At 48.4% G+C, this 19,798-nt stretch overlaps 1 protein-coding gene across 1 annotated transcript in view; it reads right to left on the bottom strand.

The window, feature by feature from the left end:
- BCR (BCR activator of RhoGEF and GTPase) overlaps window positions 1-19,798 on the bottom strand; it is a 132,481-nt gene that overhangs the window by 9,588 nt on the left and 103,095 nt on the right. The window contains exons 17-22 of the mRNA XM_090062162.1: window positions 6,667-6,726; window positions 6,415-6,524; window positions 2,996-3,135; window positions 2,044-2,178; window positions 1,418-1,523; window positions 80-242 (exon numbers count right to left, since the gene is read on the bottom strand). Of these exons, the coding sequence (XP_089918288.1) occupies window positions 80-242; window positions 1,418-1,523; window positions 2,044-2,178; window positions 2,996-3,135; window positions 6,415-6,524; window positions 6,667-6,726 (714 nt within the window). The remainder of the gene's footprint in view (window positions 1-79; window positions 243-1,417; window positions 1,524-2,043; window positions 2,179-2,995; window positions 3,136-6,414; window positions 6,525-6,666; window positions 6,727-19,798) is intronic.

Below are 19,798 nucleotides of genomic sequence, written 5' to 3'. Positions count from 1 at the left end.
ACCTGAGGGCCAGAGCAGCCAGCCTGATTCCCAGAGGCTAAGATACTACCTCTAACAAACACATTCATTATTGTTTTACCTGGGACATGACTTCTAGTGACCAGCTATCAGTCATTGTTATGGGCTGGGTTGGGTTAGCAGGAATTTTACTGTCCTTCTCTGAGGGTCTCAGCAGTGTTGGTCCAAAGACAGTTGCCAGATTGTGCAGGGACATCTTGTTGATGCTCTCCCTCTCAGCAACCCTAGGAGAAGAAAAACAATGGTAAAGAGGATTTTTTTCTAAAATTGGAACCTCCAAGAACTTTATTTTTACCTCCCAGAGTTTAGGCAGAGATGTTCTCACTAACATATGTATGTTTTGAAGTATTATTTATATAATAGTAATGCCTTATGGTGCCAACCACGGTAAGGGCTATGGGATGAGACATTGTACAGATACTGAATGGGAGACAGCCTCTTCCCAGCCAGCTTAAAATCTAAACAGATTAAAGGATGGAAGGAGAGGAAGATTTTCATTGTAATATTACAGGTGGGAAACCAAGACTTGGTAGTTAACAGACTTGCTCAAAGCCAAAAAAGAAATCTGTAGCAGAGCTAAGAATTGAATCCAGATCTCCTGGTCTTAACTCCTAAGGCCACCCTTTCTCCCTATAGAACTGTTTTTATTTTTATTTTTTTAAGTTTTTAATTAAAATCCAAAATGAAAACACTGAATGTCACAAACCTGCTTATTTAATGAGCACTGAGGTTTCCAAGCACTGTCCTCCACTTTCATAACAGAAATGTTCTAACATTTCATAACATGAAAGCCATCATATAATTCACCCTTTGAAAACTACCAGGGTGGCAGAGATGGCCCGTAAGCAAAGAGGAGACATTTATCAAGGAGAATGAATCCTACTCAGTAAGGGACACCTCTGCAAGGAACACAAAACATGGTGCTGGCAGTCCCAACAGGCAGGATATGTTAGAGCACTGATTCTATTTAAAACCAGGCTCAGAAGCGAACCATTGAACATAGTCATCAGCTTTCAAAAGTTATGCCCAAAACCTTTGCCAGTGATTGTGTCCCAGAAGCAAGTGTAATTTCACCAAGATATTCACAGATCCTTTTTTTTTTTTTTTTTTGGGGGGGGGGAGGGGAAGAGAAGGATAGCAGGAACTCACATTTTCATTAGTTCCAGCTGTTATCATCTTTCTCCCCTCTTCCTTGAGTACAATTCCAGTGCCATCAAGAAGTACAGAATTCAAGATTTAGCCCCTAACAAGACTATTTTGCATGGACTACTCAATAGTTATTATGGGAAAAATCAGCAAAAAGGTGCCATATAGATAATTCAGCCTATAACCTCTATCCAAGATAGGTCTGACTTGATCTACACAGTTAGTGCTCCTGTCTGAGGAGTCTCTGTGTTACCTTTTTAAATGGTCCAGAAGGAAAAGGAATGTCACAAGGTTAGGTTCTGGAAGTGACAGCAATAAGTTCAGCATGCAGCTTTCCTTTGCAACCGGATCTGAAAGTGCTGCAGGAGAAAAACATGACCACACAGGAAAGGAATGAGACCTTAATGTACAGCAGAACTTGCCAAACCCACTAGGTGATGCTAAATGTTTTGCAACAATATCACAAGCAAGAGGCTCAGTATTCCCAGGCACAGCCTCTCTCCCCCTTGGATTTTCAGTTTTCTTCTAACAGGGGGATTAAGAATCCTGTCCTTTGTGCAGGGGATGTAAAAGCAACCCAGACCCCAAACCAATGAGACACCCCTGCTCTGAATCAACCTAGGAAGCTGCAACTCAAATCCTTCTAAACTGGATCTCTCTTCCATTCTTAATGTCCAAAACCCAGCCTTTTTGCACCTTTCCCCAGTCTAAAATCTAATCAAGGTAGGATTCAGGCTGATTAAAAAGTAAGAGCCCTTCACCTCCACTGTATTACAGTAATATTATAGACATTACTGTTTATGCTGCTAAAGTGCCTTTTAAAAAAGGAAGCACAATGTTAATTTATCATATTTAACATATATTTCTGCTGCTACACACCGATGCCTTCTGCAAAGTTGGGGTACAGTTCATCTGTGAAGAGGGGCTCAGGCAGTTCTCTGAAATACAGCTTTAATGTTCCAGCAATGGCGTTAACATCCATCTCGCTCATCATCACCGACACATCTTTGTTGTCTGGAAAAGAAAGCAAGGAGATAGGCACGTAATGAAATACTGGTCTTTTGTTCGCTCTTCTGGCTGCCTCTATTTTGTTCCCTTTGTTTATTCTTTCTCTTTGCCCAAAAAGCAGATGCTCACTGCCTGCTGTTACTGTGCTTGGACTGACTGCAACATTCTCCATTCATCTCATCTCAGTGCCACGCAGTGGATTACATTCACTGCCCTGTGACTGTTAAGCAGCTATAAGCCCAATGCCCCTGAATCAATCAGCCTGGGTGAGAGGTAAACCCAAAATACCCAGAAGTACTTCTACTTTGTCATTATCCTGGGCCAGATCCAACACCCAGCAAAGTCAAAAAAGGGTTTTTCCAACGTCGTCAATGAAATTTGGATCAAGCCTCATATAAGTTCAATTAAATGCATTTCTGTTCCCTGTTTGGACCATCCCAATACTCAGAGATGCCCTCAGCTTCTTCAAGCAGCTGCAAGTGCCTCATTCATCCCAAGTCACCAGGACCATGTAGGAAGTGAGGCTTCTGGCTGCTCCCACTTCCTCTAGGGAGCGTGTGGCATGGTGTGGCAAACCAACAAGTTGTGCCTGCTGGGCAGAACTAGTGTATTTCTCAGGGCAAGGGTCCGGTCCATTGTGTATGTCTGTACCTGGAGATCACACTATTAAAGCCATTGTGTGTTTTAGATGATAACCCTTGTGCCAGCATCTCCATTTCTTAATGCTTCCTGGGCTAGGCACAATTAACGCAGTACAGCAACCTGAAAGGGCACTTGCAGTGTAGTACCAGTGGGGATGAAAACATCAGGAGCAAATACTTACTGACATCGAAGGCAGCTTTTAAGGCCTGGATATCAGTTGCAACCCCTGAGACACGATAAATGCCCACTTCCTCCATCCCACGCCGCTCTATCTCCTCCACACACTGGCGCACAATGTAAGGCACCTTGGATCTCTCCCTCCTGAAAAAGTTGGAAAGAAGAGTTCAGTCCAGTGTATGTGGAAAGAACACTATTACCAGGCTCGCATTAGGCAGGGGGCAGAATGAGACCACTCCAGGTCAGTGGCTCACAAACATCATGTAGCCTCTTTTCAGCCAGTTGTGCTGAAGTGAATGGAGCCTAGTTACCACAGTTTAAGAGCCCCTGCTTTGAATGTTACTAGTTTAAGAAATAGTAAGAGGTAAGGATGTAACCACTGGATTCTCCCTGTCATATGGTAGTTCTCCAAGGAGCTTGTTTTTCTGGACAGGAAATTTAGTGAAACTGTTTTTGTAGCAATGTGGTAAACAGGCCCATCTGTGCACACTCGCACCGAGGGGGGACTTCAGCTTCTGAGAGAAGAGCGCTTGGTGAGCTCATTAGTATTAGTTGCTAGGGCTGTGTGAAGCTTTGGCAGCTGATTTGATTCAGAGGAGATTCGGGGACCAAATCTCCAAATCTGAATTGAATCGGGAGACCAAGTAAAAGCTCTGTATCGATTTGGAAAAGCTTTGGAAAAGATTTGGCAGATTTGGAGATCTGACCATAGACTAAACAGGAAGCTAACAGCTACCCCCAGCTGGTAAGTCTGTTGGGGTTGGGGTAGGGATGATGTGGATACACGTCCTGATGGAAGGAGAGGGAGATGGTTGGAGCAAACAGCAGGGCCAGAGAGGGCACAGAAAGTGCAGTTAAAGCTATGGAAAATTCTCTGAAATGTTGCAAGGTCCCTGCTTTGACTGCTTCTGCAGACTGGAGCGTACGGCTGGGTCATCTATGCACAGTGACTGGAACACTAGCAGGTGATTAGAGGATTCCACAGCAGCTCTGCTGCTGCCGAGTTACTGCACTTCCCTGGGGAGGAAATTCCAAGGCTCCCAAATTATCTAACATGAACAAACAGGTTTCTCTTGGCAAACAATTCATAACAAAAGATCAGGGGTTAATATAATACAACAGGATCCAGAGCGCTTGAACATTTCCAAGCACGGAAAGGAAATACTGCAATTCAGTAGCTTTGGAAATCTGGGCCAAGTCAGCTAAGTACAGACAAAAAGGTCAGGGGGCATTTCTGGAATACAGCAAAGTGAGAGATGTTTGAAGTAAACACCTTGGGTTTCCAAGCACGGGGGTGGTTTGTTTTTTTTCCATGCAAAGAATGAAGTTGCTAGGATACAAAACAGTTCTTTTCTGTAGAAATTGCTATTGATAAGAGTCATGCAGGGATAGAAAGGTATATGGATCTGTCTGCTCACTGAGGACAAAACCAGGAGCTACTTCCTTGGTCCACTGTGTTTAAAATAAATCAACAAAGAAGAGATTGGTGAATCTCAGCACTGGTGAGGTGAGTATTCAGCACTGGTGAGGCCACATCTGGAGTACTGTGTTCAGTTTTGGGCTCCCCACTACAGAAAAGATGTGAACAAATTGGAGAGAGTCTAGCAGAGGGCAACGAAAGTGGTGAAGGGGCTGGGGCACATGACTTATGATGAGAGCCTGAGAAAACTGGGCTTATTTAGTCTAGAAAAGAGAAGATGAGAGAGGATTGACTAGCAGCCTTCAAGTATCTGAAGTGGGGTTTGAAAGAGGACGGAGCTAGACTAGCGATTCCCAATCTGTGGAATAGGTCCCACCAGTGGTATGCAGACAACCCGTCAGTGGTACGCGTTTCATAGTTTCTAGGGTCGGAAGGGACCTGAGCAGATCATCTAGTCCGACCCCCTGCCATGGCAGAAAAGAATACTGGGGTCAAATGACCCCAGCAAGATGTTTATCTAACCTCCTCTTAAAGACCCCCAGGGTAGGAGCCTGCACCACTTCTCTTGGAAGTTGGTTCCAGACCCTAGCTGCCCTGACCGTGAAGTAGCGCCTCCTGATATCTAACCCAAACCTACCCTCTGCCAGCTTGCGACCGTTATTCCTGGTCACTCCTGGCAGTGCTCAGGTGAACAGGGACTCCCCCAATGCCTGCTGGTCCCCTCTGACTAGTTTATAACAGGCCACAAGATCCCCCCTCAGCCTTCTTTTCTGGAGGCTGAACAGGTTCAGGTCCTGTTGTCTCTCCTCATAGGGCCTGCCCTGCTGTCCCCTGATCATACGAGTGGCCTCCTCTGGACCCTCTCCATGTTGTCAACATCCCTCTTGAAGTGTGGCGCCCAGAACTGGATGCAGTACTCCAACTCGGCCTGACCATCTGTGGATGCATGACAAGGTACGGTTGGCCTTCCTGACTGCCTCCCCACACTGCCGGCCCATGTTCATCTTGGAGTCAATGATGACCCCAAGATCCTTTCCGCCTCCGTGCTGACAAGAGGGGAGTTCCCTAACCTGTAGGTATGGTGCCAGTTGTTCCTCCTGAGGTGCATCACCTTGCACTTGTCTGTGTTGAAACCCATCCTATTCTCATCCGCCCACCCTTGTAACCTGTCTAGGTCTGATTGTAGCCTGTTGCAACCTTCCAGTGTGCCCACGTCCCCCCACATCTTAGTGTCATCAGCAAATTTGAACAGGGTGTTTACCCCCTCATCCAAATCACTGATGAACATGTTGAACAGTGCGGGCCCGAGGACCGAGCCCTGCGGAACCCCACTGCCCACGTCCTTCCAGGCTGAGAAGAACCCATCCACGACCACCCTCTGGGTGCGGCCCTCCAGCCAGTTGGCGACCCATTTGACTGTGTGGGTGTCTACACCACAGCCCCCCAGTTTCTTAATGAGAACGGGGTGAGAGAGTGTCAAAAGCCTTCCGGAAGTCCAGGAAGACTATATCCACTGGTACCCCTGCATCTAATGATCTGGTGTTAACAGATTTATTATAATTTATATGACAAAAATTTGCTACTGGTACTTAAGGCTGAACTGAAAAATTTGCTGCCAGTACTTAAAGTTGTATCTTTTTAAACTGGTGGTACTCAACGTGTCAGAGTTTGGGAACCGCTGAGCTAGACCATTCTCAGAGGTGGCGGATGACAGTACAAGGAGCAATGGTCTCAAGTTGCAGCAAGGGAAATTTAGGTCAGATATTAGGAAGAATTCTCTCACTAGGAGGGTCGTAAACATGCAATGGAAAAGGTTACCCAGAGAGGTTGTGGACTCTCCAACACTGGAGGGTTTTAAGACCTGGCTAGACAAAGCCTTGGCTGGGATGATCTAGTTGGGGATGGTCCTGCTTTGAGCAGGGGGTTGGACTAGATGACCTCCTGAGGTCCCTTCCAACCCGAACTTTCTATGATTCTTTGAGAACTGTGACTGGCCAACTCACTTGGTGACAATAGCAATCTTGACTCCAAAGACCCCAGTCTGTTTGCGGGATGGCATTCTTTTCAGGCTGAACTCCCGACTGGTAAATTTCACAGATAGTTTCACTTCAATCTGTCAGGAAGAGACTGTTTGTTATCTTTCAAGCAATACATATTTTATTTTTTTAAACTATCACAACAAGGAGCAGAGAAAATAAAACATGATAGTAAGGCTTGGCAGAGAGGCAGTGCCAGCCTCAGCTCTCTGTACTTACTCCATTCATTGAGATGACTGTCCGCTGCCAGTCTTTGTCTTGCAGTACCTGTGGATCCAGCTGAAAAACATGGAAGTTACCCACAGGTTAGAAATTGGACCCAGAGAATAGTTCAGCCAGGCCTGAAATTCAGTGCTGAAACAAACACATTCTCCACTTTATCCCAATGTCACAGCACAACAGAGAAGAGTCCCAAGTTCCAGGTGTCAGGTCACTCACCGAGAGCACGCTCCCCTAAACAGGGCTGTATATGAACCGTAAATGTAGAGATGAAAACCCCAGCAATGATGTATGTGCAACACCCACTTGAGGAGTGGAAACCTCTGACAGCAAATCTGCTTCTCTAGCACCAATAACCTCACCTTTAAGTGACAGTCAGACTGCTCACTGCCACTGCAAAGCAAAAAATTATGGCACTGACAACCTGCCCAAGAGGACTGCGAGTTGGCAGAATAGGTTTTCTGAAAAGAAGAGAGTGATCATCTGGAATCCAGCAAGGGGGTTCTTCCTTTCTGAAATAACAGACCGATGAGCTGCTGGCCCCAAACTGAAAGGCAGCTCATTTGCTGGCATCAGCTAGGTTTATAAAAAATTGCTGCACAGGTGTTTTGCTTTTAAAAAGTTTGGGGGTGACAAGATTAGGGATAGGAACTGGGAAGGGAGTTTTTTCTTTCAGCTTTGGGAGCCTTTCAGGGGGTTGGGTTCCCCGGCGCAGTGTGTCAGTGAGGTTTAAAGACAGACATCTGTAGCCTCTCTCATCAGTCCCGTCTGAACTTGCCTAGTTCCTCTGCACAGCTCTTCCTGGTGAAGCAGCTAGCAAGGAGGCTGTCTGAGCATTTGTATGGATTTGCTTCACAAGTAAAGGAACTGCTGAGAACAATTCATCACATCTTCAAATCACAAACCCTAGGGTTTGCCACTAATGCTCATTTGGTCCAACCTATCCAGGTCTTCAACAACACAATTGTTTGCTTGGGTACCTGGACACCATATCATCCCTTTCACGGACTATTTTTAAGCACCTGACACTGGAGTCATTAGGGAGTAAAGTACATCATTAGCATATCAAAAAGCAAGACCTGAGCTGCAGCACTCTGCTGCTTCCCCCTGGGCACCAGCCTGCAGAGCTTTCTGGAGAGAAGGGGTGACCCAGAGGACAGAATGGTTTCCTGAAGCACGCTCCTTCCAGGAGCTTCCCATAGCACTAGTTCCACGCTGCTCCAACTGTGAGCTGGGAGACAAATGTTGTAATGCAGCCCCAAGTGGGGAGTTTGGTTCACAATTCCCCAGTGACCAGCAGGGCTGGAGCACTGAGGACTTGTCATACTGGGGCTCAGGTAGAAATGAAAAGTGGGGCTGAGAAAGAGTTGGTTCAGCAACATTACCAAGCGTGCCCAGCACCAAAATCTACCTGTTCCTGAAAGTAACAATGCCCACTAAACTCAAAGTACATGATGTCTCAACAGTCAGTCTCAGAGGAAGAAAACAGAGGAGGAACATGGAGTGAAATTCAGGAGGACCTTCCCTGAGCACCCCAATCCAAAGACAGATGTCAGCCATGTCCTTTTTAAAACCCTGCTCTGACTTGGAACCAAAGCAAGATAGCAGCTGAAATCTGCTGAGAAAAGCACCAGATGTCACAAAGGGAAGTGGATGAAGCACCCTAACCCAGAACATCCTATTCTTTTTCACTTCACCTCCAACATAAAGGCAAGAAATGTTCCCCACCCTGACAGAGCACCTGGCTGTTGCAGGAATCCGTGGATCAGTACAAGCTTGGACGCTGGATCTAGACTCTCCATTTTCAGGTCTTGCTTAATTTTTTGCAACATGAAAACCAGAAGATTGGAAGCCAGCCTGTCATGTCCTAGAGATTAGCAATGTATGTGAACCATACACCTGCAAAAAGCTCCAAATAGCTCAGACTGAGCTTGGAGGAGAGAGATCTGAATGCAGAATTGTATGAGCAACTGGAACCTGACTGAAGGAAACAAATCTTGGTCTCTCCTGACGTGGCTCTGCAATATAAAATCCTGCCCCTGGACCCCCGATGACTGCAGAGCAGGTAAACGCTCTTGCCTTGCACCATGGGAAGTATGGATTCAGAATCCACATCTTGGTGTGCAAACAGGAAGATACTTAAATAAAATGAGTCCCACAGCACAACCACCTTCCCTGCCCCAACCCTGTGCAAAACAAGGTCAAACATTGAACTAGATAAAACAATGCAGGGCAGTGCTGAGGCAGCACCTCGTAAACGTTTGGTCAGCGGTCAATGCCAGTCGCTGATATTCTATAATATCAAACAGCCTCTCTTGATAAGTCCCAGTCCCCTCTACCAAGTATCAACACATATGGCCAAATGCTGCCCTCAGAGATCAGAGATATCAGACCTACAGAGATCAGACCCCAACCCCTGCCTCCCAGACAAGCAGAGAGAGAAAGCGAGTCAGGCCAACCTTTCCTCCACGCAGTTTGTTACAGATATGTGCCCACAGTGGGGTGCTGCTCACACACGTGCGTTTCCCTGTAGAATTGGAGCGGCTTCTGTAGGTGCAGTTGTGGCAGAAATACTTGAAGACTCCTTGCAAGGAGTAGTCGGTGACCAGCAGCTCCCACATCCCGGCTGTGCAGTGTTGAGGAGATCAAAGACTGGTGCTTAGTTGCTGTGGCTTCTAAAACCCTCAATCTCAACCGTCTGCCAAGAGGCTTTTGGCTGGAATTTGTCAGAAGGACCTGCCCCCTCCGGGACAGATGGCCAAGTCCCTTCATATCAGCTGTAATCCGTGTTGTTTTTTCCTCCAAAAAAGTTTCCAAGGTGGAAGTGCTGGATCTTTCAACAACACGCTATTCCCAGAATCAAGAGGAAACCATTTCTGAAGTGTCTGGTTTCCTACGAACTGAACTCAGCATTCCTGAAAACCTGATTACTGGATGACTCTGATCTGTTGTTAGAAACTTTGTGGTAACCAGGGATCCTGGCTTTTCTGTTTAAAAATCCCAAATTCTCTGATAAAAATCCCAAATTTTCTGATTAAAAACCTCAAATCCATGTTTTCCTGTGATTAAAATGAAATGCTACTATCTATCTGTCTCTATCTCACTTGAACACAATGTTTTATTGATATATTAACAATTTTAAAGCAATTTGGAAGCCTACCAGTGCCTCAATCATTATAATAAAATAAATTCTAAATACCTATATACTTTGGGGTTTGATGTTGTTTTTTTTAATCATGGAAAATCAGAGCTTCACCTGCCCCCTTTGCTCACCAGCATGTGGGTCCAGCTGTGGTTGTTGTCCCCCCACCCCCCGGCTTTGTGGCACTGAGCAGCCCTGATATGCTTGTGCCTTCCCCCTGCCCATGCTGTTGCCCCTCACTCCCAGCCTGCATCCTCCTGACCCTACTGCTGCCTCTCACTCCCATCCCACAGTCCCCCTTCCCTGCCAGTGCACCCCCTGCTGGAGGGGACCCTCAGCTGCCAGGGCTATAGGACAAGGGCCCACAGCCCCCTTCCCCCCAGTGCCCAAGTCCTGGGTGCTGCATGTGGGAGGTAGCAGCTGCTGCAGCCAGAGCAGAGTGTAGAGCCCAGCCCCGCTTCCTGTGGAGTGGAGCCTGTATGTGTATGCAGATATGGGCTGCCTACTCCAGGGCTCAGGGCCCCCCCGTCCTGCTGCCCTGGAGGCCTTCATGGCCCAGCAAGTGGGTCTTGGGAGTGGGAGTGCAGGGAGGCTCAGTGCTGCTGTCACTGCTGGGATCCACCCTGTCCCACTCCCTCCCTCCCTCAGCTTGGGGGCCTCAATCTACCTTCACCCCACCCATCCATGCCCCCTCCCCCTGTAGACTAACCTCCAGGCAGCTGGGGGAGCTGCTCTCTATGCTGTCTGGCTGTATTTCTGGCCACGTGCATATTTGCACGCTTGCACATGCGCAAGATGCCCCCTGCGTTCCACTGCCCCCAGCCCCAAGCAGGCACTTGCAAGCTGGAACTCTGCCAGCCTGCAAGGGGCAACTCACAGTTTCCAACGTTTTTCTCCTTCAAAGGAGAACTTTCATGGTTTTCTCCTTTCATAGTTTGTAGGGTCAGAAGGGACCTGAGCAGATCATCAAGTCCAACCCCCTGCCTTGGCAGGAAAGAGTATTGGGGTCAAACGACCCCGGCAAGGTGTTTGTCTAACCTCCTCTTAAAGACCCCCAGGGTAGGAGCCAGCACCACTTCTCTTGGAAGTTGGTTCCAGACCCTAGCCGCCCTAACAGTGAAGTAGCGCCTCCTGATGTCTAGTCTGAATCTACCTTCTGCCAGCTTGTGATCGTTATTTCTAGTCACTCCTGGTAGTGCTTGAGGGAACAGGGACTCCCCTAATGCCTGCTGGTCCCCCCTGACTAGTTTGTAACAGGCCACTAGATCCCCCCTTAACCTTCTCTTGTGGAGGCTGAACAGGTTCAGGTCCCGTAGCCTCTCCTCATAGGGCCTGCCCTGCTGCCCCCTGATCATGCAAGTGGCCTCCTCTGGACCCTCTCCATGTTGTCCACATCCCTCCTGAAGTGTGGTGCCCAGAACTGGATGCAGTACTCCAACTGCAGCCTGACCAGTGCCGCACAGAGGGGGAGGATCACCTCCTTGGACCTGCTCGAGACGCATCTGTGGATGCATAACAAGGTATGGTTGGCCTTCCTGACTGCATCCCCACACTGCAGGCCCATGCTCATTGTGGCATCAGTGATGACTCCAAGATCCTTTTCTGCCCCTGCACTGACGAGAAGGCAGCTCCCCAGTCTGTAGGTATGCTGCTGGTTCTTCCTCCCCAGGTGCAGCACCTTGCACTTGTCAGTGTTGAACCCCATCCTGTTCTCGTCCGCCCACCCCTGTAACCTGTCTAGATCCGATTGCAGCCTATTCCTCCCTTCTAGCTTGCCCACTCCCCCCCACATCTAAGTGTCATCTGCGAATTTGAACAGGGTGCTTTTTACCTCCTTGTCCAAGTCACTGATGAAGATGTTGAACAGTGCAGGCCTGAGGACCGAGCCATGGGGGACCCCACTGCCCACATCCCTCCAGGTCGAAAATGACCCATCCACCACCACTCTCTGGGTGCGGCCCTCCAGCCAGTTGGTGACCCAGGATCAAGGTAAGACTAACTGGCCTATAGTTTCCCGGGTCCTCCTTTCTCCCTTTTTTGAACATGAAAATCCACACTTTGAAGAGAAAATCCACACTTTTTCATGGCAAATGGAAAATCTGGATCTGTGGTGGTAACAGCGCTTCTGGTACCATCTCTCATACTATGCATGGCTGAGAAAATGGTTGTTCATGCACTCTTCCAAGGAAGGCTCTTTAAGGAGCATATGCATCACCAAGTAGTGATTAAATAGTAAGGGCGGGCAGGGAAGCAGCGCATGCGAAAACCATTCAGAGAGGCTCCACCTATTTCAAGTATGACAGGAGAAGTGCCAGGAGGTGCCCAGGCAGCATCAGTCTTGCTCAGTCATAGTAATGAACTCCCACTGTGTGGAGCAAGGCGAAGGCAAATAAACAGATGTTACAAAAGATAAACCAACTGCAGTTTTGCTCTTTGTCTCCAGAGTGAATGCCATCTGGCAGGTTAGGATTGTCAGGAGTCTTCTTTGAGGCAATAGCCAGACAGATGACTGTCCTTTGTGATTAAGCCCTGGTGTTCGCCAAAGGCTGTTAGAACAGCTTCTGTTACCTATCCCTTCCCTTCCCTTTCCACAGCATTGTGCATGGTCAACTCCCCGACCCCTCCAAACTCTGGCTGCTGGATCGGAAGGCCTCCTCCGCTCCCTGCAGCTGGAACCTCTCCAAGGAAAAGAGTTTGTACTCCACAGAGAGGAAGCTGGGAAAAATGAGTACGAGAAAGTCAAGGTTAGATGGCAAGTACCATCTAACCCCGGTATGCAATGGGATCAAACGTTCAAGGCTAAAGCGCTTTCCAACGTTATTTGAATAAACGCTCACTCCACTGCTGAACAAGTCAAGAAGACCAGGCCCAGCAACCTGATAAAACCACAGAAGGAAACAACAGAGCTAAAGGGAAGTGGACAGCATAGCTTCCCTCATCTCTCAGCAAGCTGGCACTGCTGTACTGTACAGGCAACTGGCTGACAGGGTCAGCAAGGGTAGCATGGGGAAAGGGCAGCTGAGTCAGAACAGGGCGCTGGGCTGGAGGGTGAAGGCACAGGAGGCTAGTAAATGGGACAGCTCAGTGCAGGAGGAGACAGTGGCTGGTGGAAGGTCTGATTTATGGGTCAATGACCTGGAAAAAGGAACATTCAGTAAAAGAACAGACCCTGGAGGTTCAAGAACAGAACCCACGTGGAGGACAACTGCTCTCCGTGGACGAACCCATAGGAGCTGCCAGGCCAAGCACACTGCTAAAGACCTGGGAGGGCTCCTAGTGTCAGCTACCCTTGCATTAATTTCAGACTGCGATTATGGAATAGATGCAAATTTCCTTAGAATGATCACTGATTTTTAATACCCAGAAGCCTCTCACATCTCCGCAGAAAGCTGGCGCCTGGCTTGTTTCCAGGACCTTTGGGAGTAGGAACAGACTATCCAGGACATGGAGGAGCAGTCTCGTCACTACAAGTTCTGCCCCAAAAATGGGCGTTGCTTGTGGAAATCACAGCAGGAGCATCTTTAAGCTCTGTTGCTGCTTGTATCGATTCAACTGCAGCAGGGATGCAACTGCTCTGTGGCTGGCCTTGCTGCCCAGAGCCCCATCAAGCACCACCACCGCCCTTCTTTGGCAGTGGTGATGCTTGTGGTGAGCTTACATTGTGAAGCTCTCCCCCTGCACTCAGCAAATTCCCCCTCTCCAACCTGAACAAAGCACAATAGCTCTGTGCAGCAGAGGTTTCAACATAAAGAGTTAGGCCCTAGAAATGGCTAAGCCCCTGTTTAAGCAAAAAACAATAATGAAGCTAAGGAGACTTTGGGGTTCACAGCACCTTATCGGGTGGGGCCCAAAGAGATAATAGAGAAGAACACACAATAGAAAGGATTTGGGGAAAAAGGTGTGGGGAGGAGAGACAGCAGGACATGGCTGGTGGGGAAGGCAAGGCAAGGCAGGACATGGAGGGGGGGAGGCTCTGGTTGGGTGTAGTTACTTATCTGAGGGGGGGCAGCAGTTCAGAGGGAAGACCCAGAAAGGGGTAAAGCAAGGAGCAACCAATGAAGGGGGAAGATGAAGGGACAAGAAACGAGGCAGTTTTAAGGTTAGTGTTACACAGTCCCGTTGTTCCCTCCCTTTATTACATTCCCATGGCAGTTTCACACTTCAGCAGTTTCTAATTGTAACGGATGAGAGTTTGTTGTCAGCAGCTCATTACTGCTGGAAACAGGCAGTCCTGCCTGGCCCCATTCTTCCTTGAGCTCACCACTGACATGTTAATCTCCCCCAGCTCTGCCCTTTAGACACAACCAGTTGCTTTCTTCGTTTCCACCCCTGTTTTCATTGCTGTTCTGCATGGACAAGCTGCTTAAATGATCAAGTGAGTGAATGGCCTGGAAACCATCTATCTCCAGGTCTAAAGAATAAAAAAGAGAAGGGAAATGGCTTGATACCCTTCTATATAATGTCACACATAATTAAGCAGATAAGGTTGATGAGTCTGCATGGCAAGAGAGGAACATGGCTGTCAGAGCACCAGAATATTTGTGTTCACGTTCTCCCCCTGAATTGCCACCATTGTTTTGGAGAGGGAAGGGGCTTGTCTGCGTTGCTCATGCAGAAAAAAAAATAATGGAGGAAGCCAAGGTGCTGAGGCCTGTGCCGACGCTGGGACCTGGATGACAAAGCAAAGTAGGTTTATGCAACTAGCCCATTCCCAGGGTTTGTCACAGTCTTGCCGACATCTTTGCTCACCCAGACGCAGTGAGAGAGTAAACAAAGGCAGCCATGCCAACTCCTGCACAGAGCCCAGACCAACCTGCCAGGCAGGAAAAGGGCAAAATCCAGGGGGCAGAAGAGCCAGCTTTCAACCTGCCAAGAATTCATCCCATGAAAACAATGTAAAGGAAAAAAACAACCTTCACTTGAGATGAGAGGAGCTGTCAGGTACCATTTAACTCAACCGGGAGTTTCCTGTTATGTCGAGGCAAAAAATATATATATCCTGACCCCATACTGTGCTTGGGAAGCTCATCTCCTGTCTGCACATAGCAGCGCCTCTGGCATGGTGGGCTGGTGCACCTGTGTCCGTGGGAGGTGAGAGCCATATAGCTGCTGCTGCCATTCTCAGGGAAGCAGCCTTTCTAGAGGGGTTGTTCCATTTCATAAGCAGCCTTGTCAGAAATGAATGGGATGGGTTTGTATAATGTGGAGGGAAGTTCAGAACCTACAAACAATGAAGCTTTGCCTGTGGCTATAAAAAGAGGTAAATAAAATATTCCAGAGGAAAAGAACATATGAGCAATGGGTATCATTAAGTCTGCTGCCCGTTCCTGGAAGCTTCTGTCTGGACACAAGGAGTGATTTACAGCCTTCCTTCCTCAACCATGATGCAACAGACCGCTAATAAACATTTCACAGCTCCAGGATCCCACACCAATTGTCCCCATCCTTCCAGCACAGAGAATCTGGTAATTCAGAAACAGTGCTGGGAAGCTGTAGATTTACTGTAAGACCAAATGGATTAACAATACATGGTGGTTTTTAGGCAGTGGAACCTTTTCCCAGTTTCTGCAATGAAAGGATGCAGATGTGAATCCTGACTTCCCTGGGCCACTAGACTCAGTGGGATTTCGGAAAACCGTACCCAACTCCTTTTGGTTTCCAAACAACTCTACTTGCATTTACGGAGGGAAGATTTTGTCTTGAATAAGGATGACAACAAGAACACATGGTGTCTCAGAGATCCTAAGTGAAAAGACATAATGCAAACGCTTCTGGAAAAAATCTTGAGAGTAAACAAATATTAAAAATAGTAGTAGGAAGAAATACTGACTTCACTAATAATAAATAATTCTTTTCCCTCACCCACGGATTTCTGCTGTTGCATTACAATAACTGTTTTAGATTCTACAAGAGAACTTCCAATACTTAAAAAAGTAGCCCAGTATAGATGCATAGATTTACAGAAGTTAGGGGCTGGAAGGGATGTCATGAAATCATCATGTCTAACCCCCCGCACTAAGGCAGGAAAGGCTGCTAAGGTCAGATGACCCCAACGAGGTGCGCTTCCAGTCATCTTTTGAAAATCTCCAGGGAAGGCGACTGTACCACTGTGGCAGAGCTGGGGAGAAGAGCAGGGAAGAAACCCCGCTCGCCACCCTCCCCCAACCACCCGGGCCCGGAAACCTACCAGAAGTCTGGCCCCAGCATGTAAGTTGCAGAGACAGGACGGTGTCTCCACTCACTCCTGGCGGAGAGGGGATGAGCAGTAGAGCCGAGAGCCAACATCAAGACAGGCTGCCAGCTTGAACTCAGGTGCCTCTAAGGTGAGGCAAAACACAGCTGATGTGGGGGAGCTTTTCTCACTTTCAGCTCAAGGGAACTGTGACAACAGCTGGTGACTGGCTCCCGGGAGCAGGCAGGGACCTCAAAAGCTTCCTGGAAACCAGATCCAGCAGCGAGCTGAAGAGAGACCACGTCCAGCCGCAGTCGGATGAGGAGCAGCCTGTCCACTCACTTTTTTCTATACCAATACTGAATGGACTATTTGGTATACCCGGAGTCAAGGGAGGCACTTATGGCAACGACGCTGGGGCACAGATCTGATTGAGACTATTAAACACCCGGAGGTATGTGGCAGGAGTGTAGAGACGGAGGAGCTTCCGAACTTGGCACATAAGGCTGTATACTAGGCCTGTGCGAAGCAGCTAGTATTCACTTCAGATTTGGATTTGGCCAATTCAGGGGGCAGCGATTTGATTCAGTGATTTGAATCACTGTCCCGAATCAATTTGGCTGCTGCCAAATCTCCAAATCACCCAGGCCCATCCCCTGCCTGCTCTCCCAGCCCCGGCAATGGCTGCCCCACCTCCCGGCACTTTGGAAAAGAAAGAAGCTCCCACTCACCAGGTGCTGCTGGGCAGGGGCAAACCCCACTACCTGTGCCACGTGGGGGGCACAAACCCCCTGACCTCAGCTCCCTCATGGCTGCCCTGCCCGCCCCAGCTCCAGCTCGTTAAGAAAAAAAACCCCAAACAAAACCCTGAACTCACTGGTTCCTGCCTGGCAAGAGCCAAACCCCACTGCCCCATGCTACATGCGAGGCTCTTCCACGAGCCTCCCAAAGCCCCGAGGCTGCTGCAGGAGCCGAGCTGGGGGCGGGGGGGGTGTGTGTGTGTGTGTGTGTGTGTGGGGGGGGTGTTTGGGTTTTTTTCTTAGAGGGCTGGGGTGGGTGGGGCAGCTGTGGGGGGGCCGGCAGGGGATGGGGCCAGGCAGGGCAGCAATCCAGGAAAATGAGGGAGCAGGCGGTGGTGGGCCATGTGGCCCCTGTGGAGGGGTGTTGTAACCCCTGTGAGGGGCAGTCCATGAGGTGTGCAGGGGGGCTGCATCCTGTGGCGGGGGGGGCAGGAGATCCACCCCTCCTGAGCCCCCTCCCCCCACACAGTCTCTCCACAATCCACCCACACATCCCATGACCCCCCACATCCCCCCAGCACATACCCTGCGTGCCCAGCTGCCAGACAGGATGTGACCTGCTGGCAGGAGCTGTGCCTGCGGGGGCAGATGTTCCCACATCCCAATTAGCGAAGGGGTCACAGGGAGCTCTAACTGCTCTATGGTAAAAAAACCAAAGGCAAGCAGCAAAACATATAAGTCTTTAGAATTCATTTTATTATTATGATAGAGACACTAGAAGGCTTCCAAATTGCTTTAACACTGTAGATATATCAATAAAACACTGCCTAACTGATCACTGTCTCTCTGTCTCTCACTTTCTCTATCTAGTGGTCTTTTGTTTTAATTGTGGAGGAACATGGATTTCAGGGTATTTTACAGACTGACTTTGGGGGTTTTTTTCAGCTGCAGGTGGCTGACCTCTTGGCAAACTGGGGCCAGGAGGACATGCTTCGACAGTTCAAAGCAGGCCACCACACCCAGAACATCTTCCAGGAGATAGCTGCCCAGGTGGCCAGGCAGGGGCACACATGGCAATAGTATCACACCAAGACCAACTCTGCAGCCACAGCCCACTGGCAGCTGGCCCAAAGGGGCAGAAGCCTCTACTGGCTATGAAGTCCCCATCTGGGTCTGGCAGATGCACAGCAGGTCACAGCTAGGCAGCAGCCCCTACTACCAGACTGCTGCAGTGGGTAAAGGGTGCAGGACACTCTCAGGGCTGCTTCAGCAGTCCAGCTGGCACAAGGGGTAGCATCCCCAGGTACCAATTGGCTGGGCCCCAGAAGTTCCTGAGAGTGAGTAGCCCTGAGCTACTTGCCAGGGCAGCTTTTTGTACTGATGGGGCCAGGACAGGACAGCTTTTTATACTGCTGGAGACAACACAGGTGCTGGCCCCAGGCTCTAGCTCCTCCTGGCTGCAGATCCAGGAGGAGCCAGGCAGGGTTATTTTGCCTTAAGTGGCACAATTTGCCCCACACCAAAGTGCATGTCTGGGCACGTGTGCTGAGGCAAAAAGCCCCAGCTCAAACGTACACCGCTTCTATTTGAGCAGCTGCAAGCGCACATGCTTGCATGTGTGGACGCACCCAATGGAGAAAATAATAATAAAAAATAAATCAGAAAAAAAAATCCAAAAGTAGGAGGGGACTTTTATTTCTCCTGCTGCTACAGAATGCAGATTTAAAAACTGTCCAAAAATCATTTTTATTTAAAAATGATCAGGTTCTCTTCAAAAAATGAAAAGCCTTTTTTTTTTAAAGTTTGGGGACAGAAAAGCTCAACCAAAAATATTTCCCTTTCCATCTCCTCCCCCCACCAAAAAAAAAAAAAAGAATTTTTGAATGAAACAGTATGCCGAGTTTGTGATGATGCCTATTTTGGCCAAATAGTATCTCATTGTCAAGAATCTTCCAGGAAATTATTTTTACCAACTCCACCTGAAACCTTAGAAAAAAAATCATGGATATGGCAATCTTGGGATCCTCTCAGAAGAGAAGAGAGAGACATCAAAGATTTTCCAACTAAAGTTTTATTTCTGTGTTAACACTAAGCTCCATGAAACAGAGCTTCAGTCAGTACAGCCCCAAAGGTAGATGCAGCCAGTCTACTGTTGGCCTGAGTGAGGTGCACAAGAGATCCTGCACTGTACTAGCATTTACTGATTTAAATACCCAAATATTTGCTTTCTTTCAAACATTCCCCAGAGATTTGGTGGCAAAGTTTTCCTGGATGGTGGCACAGCAGAGGAAAGGGAAAGAGCAGGCCTCATGCTGTCCAGACGCACACTCGGTTTTGCCAGAACCAGAGGTTGGAATTGGTCCTGTAGGCCTTAATCATTCAAAGCCCCTGTGGAAATCTCACAGGAGAATAAGATCTGCATAGCCACCACTCAGCTACAGAGGACAGCTTATCAAGGGAGAGGTGAGGAACGTGACAGAAATGGGAGAAGAGAATTGTTAGTTATTTCACAAAGTGCCATAAACATGCAGGATGCTTTAGAGGACATGCACGTGCAAGGTCCTTCCCAAAAACAGCTTACAGTTGAACTCAAAACAACTACTATACCCAGGATAACTGCTGTGGCACAGATTGCTGGGGCTTAAGAAAGGAAACAGAGATCTGGGCGGAGAGGGAACCATACAACAGTCTGTGCCCACCGGCCTGGAACAAGTGGGGCACCTGCCCAAATTCCCAGGATCCACTATCCAGAGCTTCAGCTTCCCATTTCTCAGAAACACCCTGGAAGTATCTCCCCCTTTGCTACCATCCCATCACAGCTCCATCCTGCTCTGATGTTCTCCTAGGATTACAGAAATGTCACAAGCTGCTTCTCAGTGAGTAAGAGCTCAAAACAGGCTATTTCTCTCTCTCAGAACTTGTGGTCACAGACACTCCACTCTGGATATGGCTGGTGGAGCACAGGCAAGTCTGCTATTGGTTCTATTACCATATTGCTACAGACCTAGCCCATAATTTAGGGCTGGTAGTGTTTGCCCTAGAAAACTCAGACAGCCCACTCGTGCAGTCGCTTCTTTC

The sequence above is a fragment of the Crocodylus siamensis genome, chromosome 9, assembly GCF_052110815.1.
Source record: "Crocodylus siamensis isolate JL-2025a chromosome 9, ASM5211081v1, whole genome shotgun sequence".
Lineage (NCBI taxonomy): Eukaryota > Metazoa > Chordata > Crocodylia > Crocodylidae > Crocodylus > Crocodylus siamensis.
Note: the sequence above shows the minus strand (reverse complement) of the source record. Positions and strands in the feature narration are given on the sequence as shown.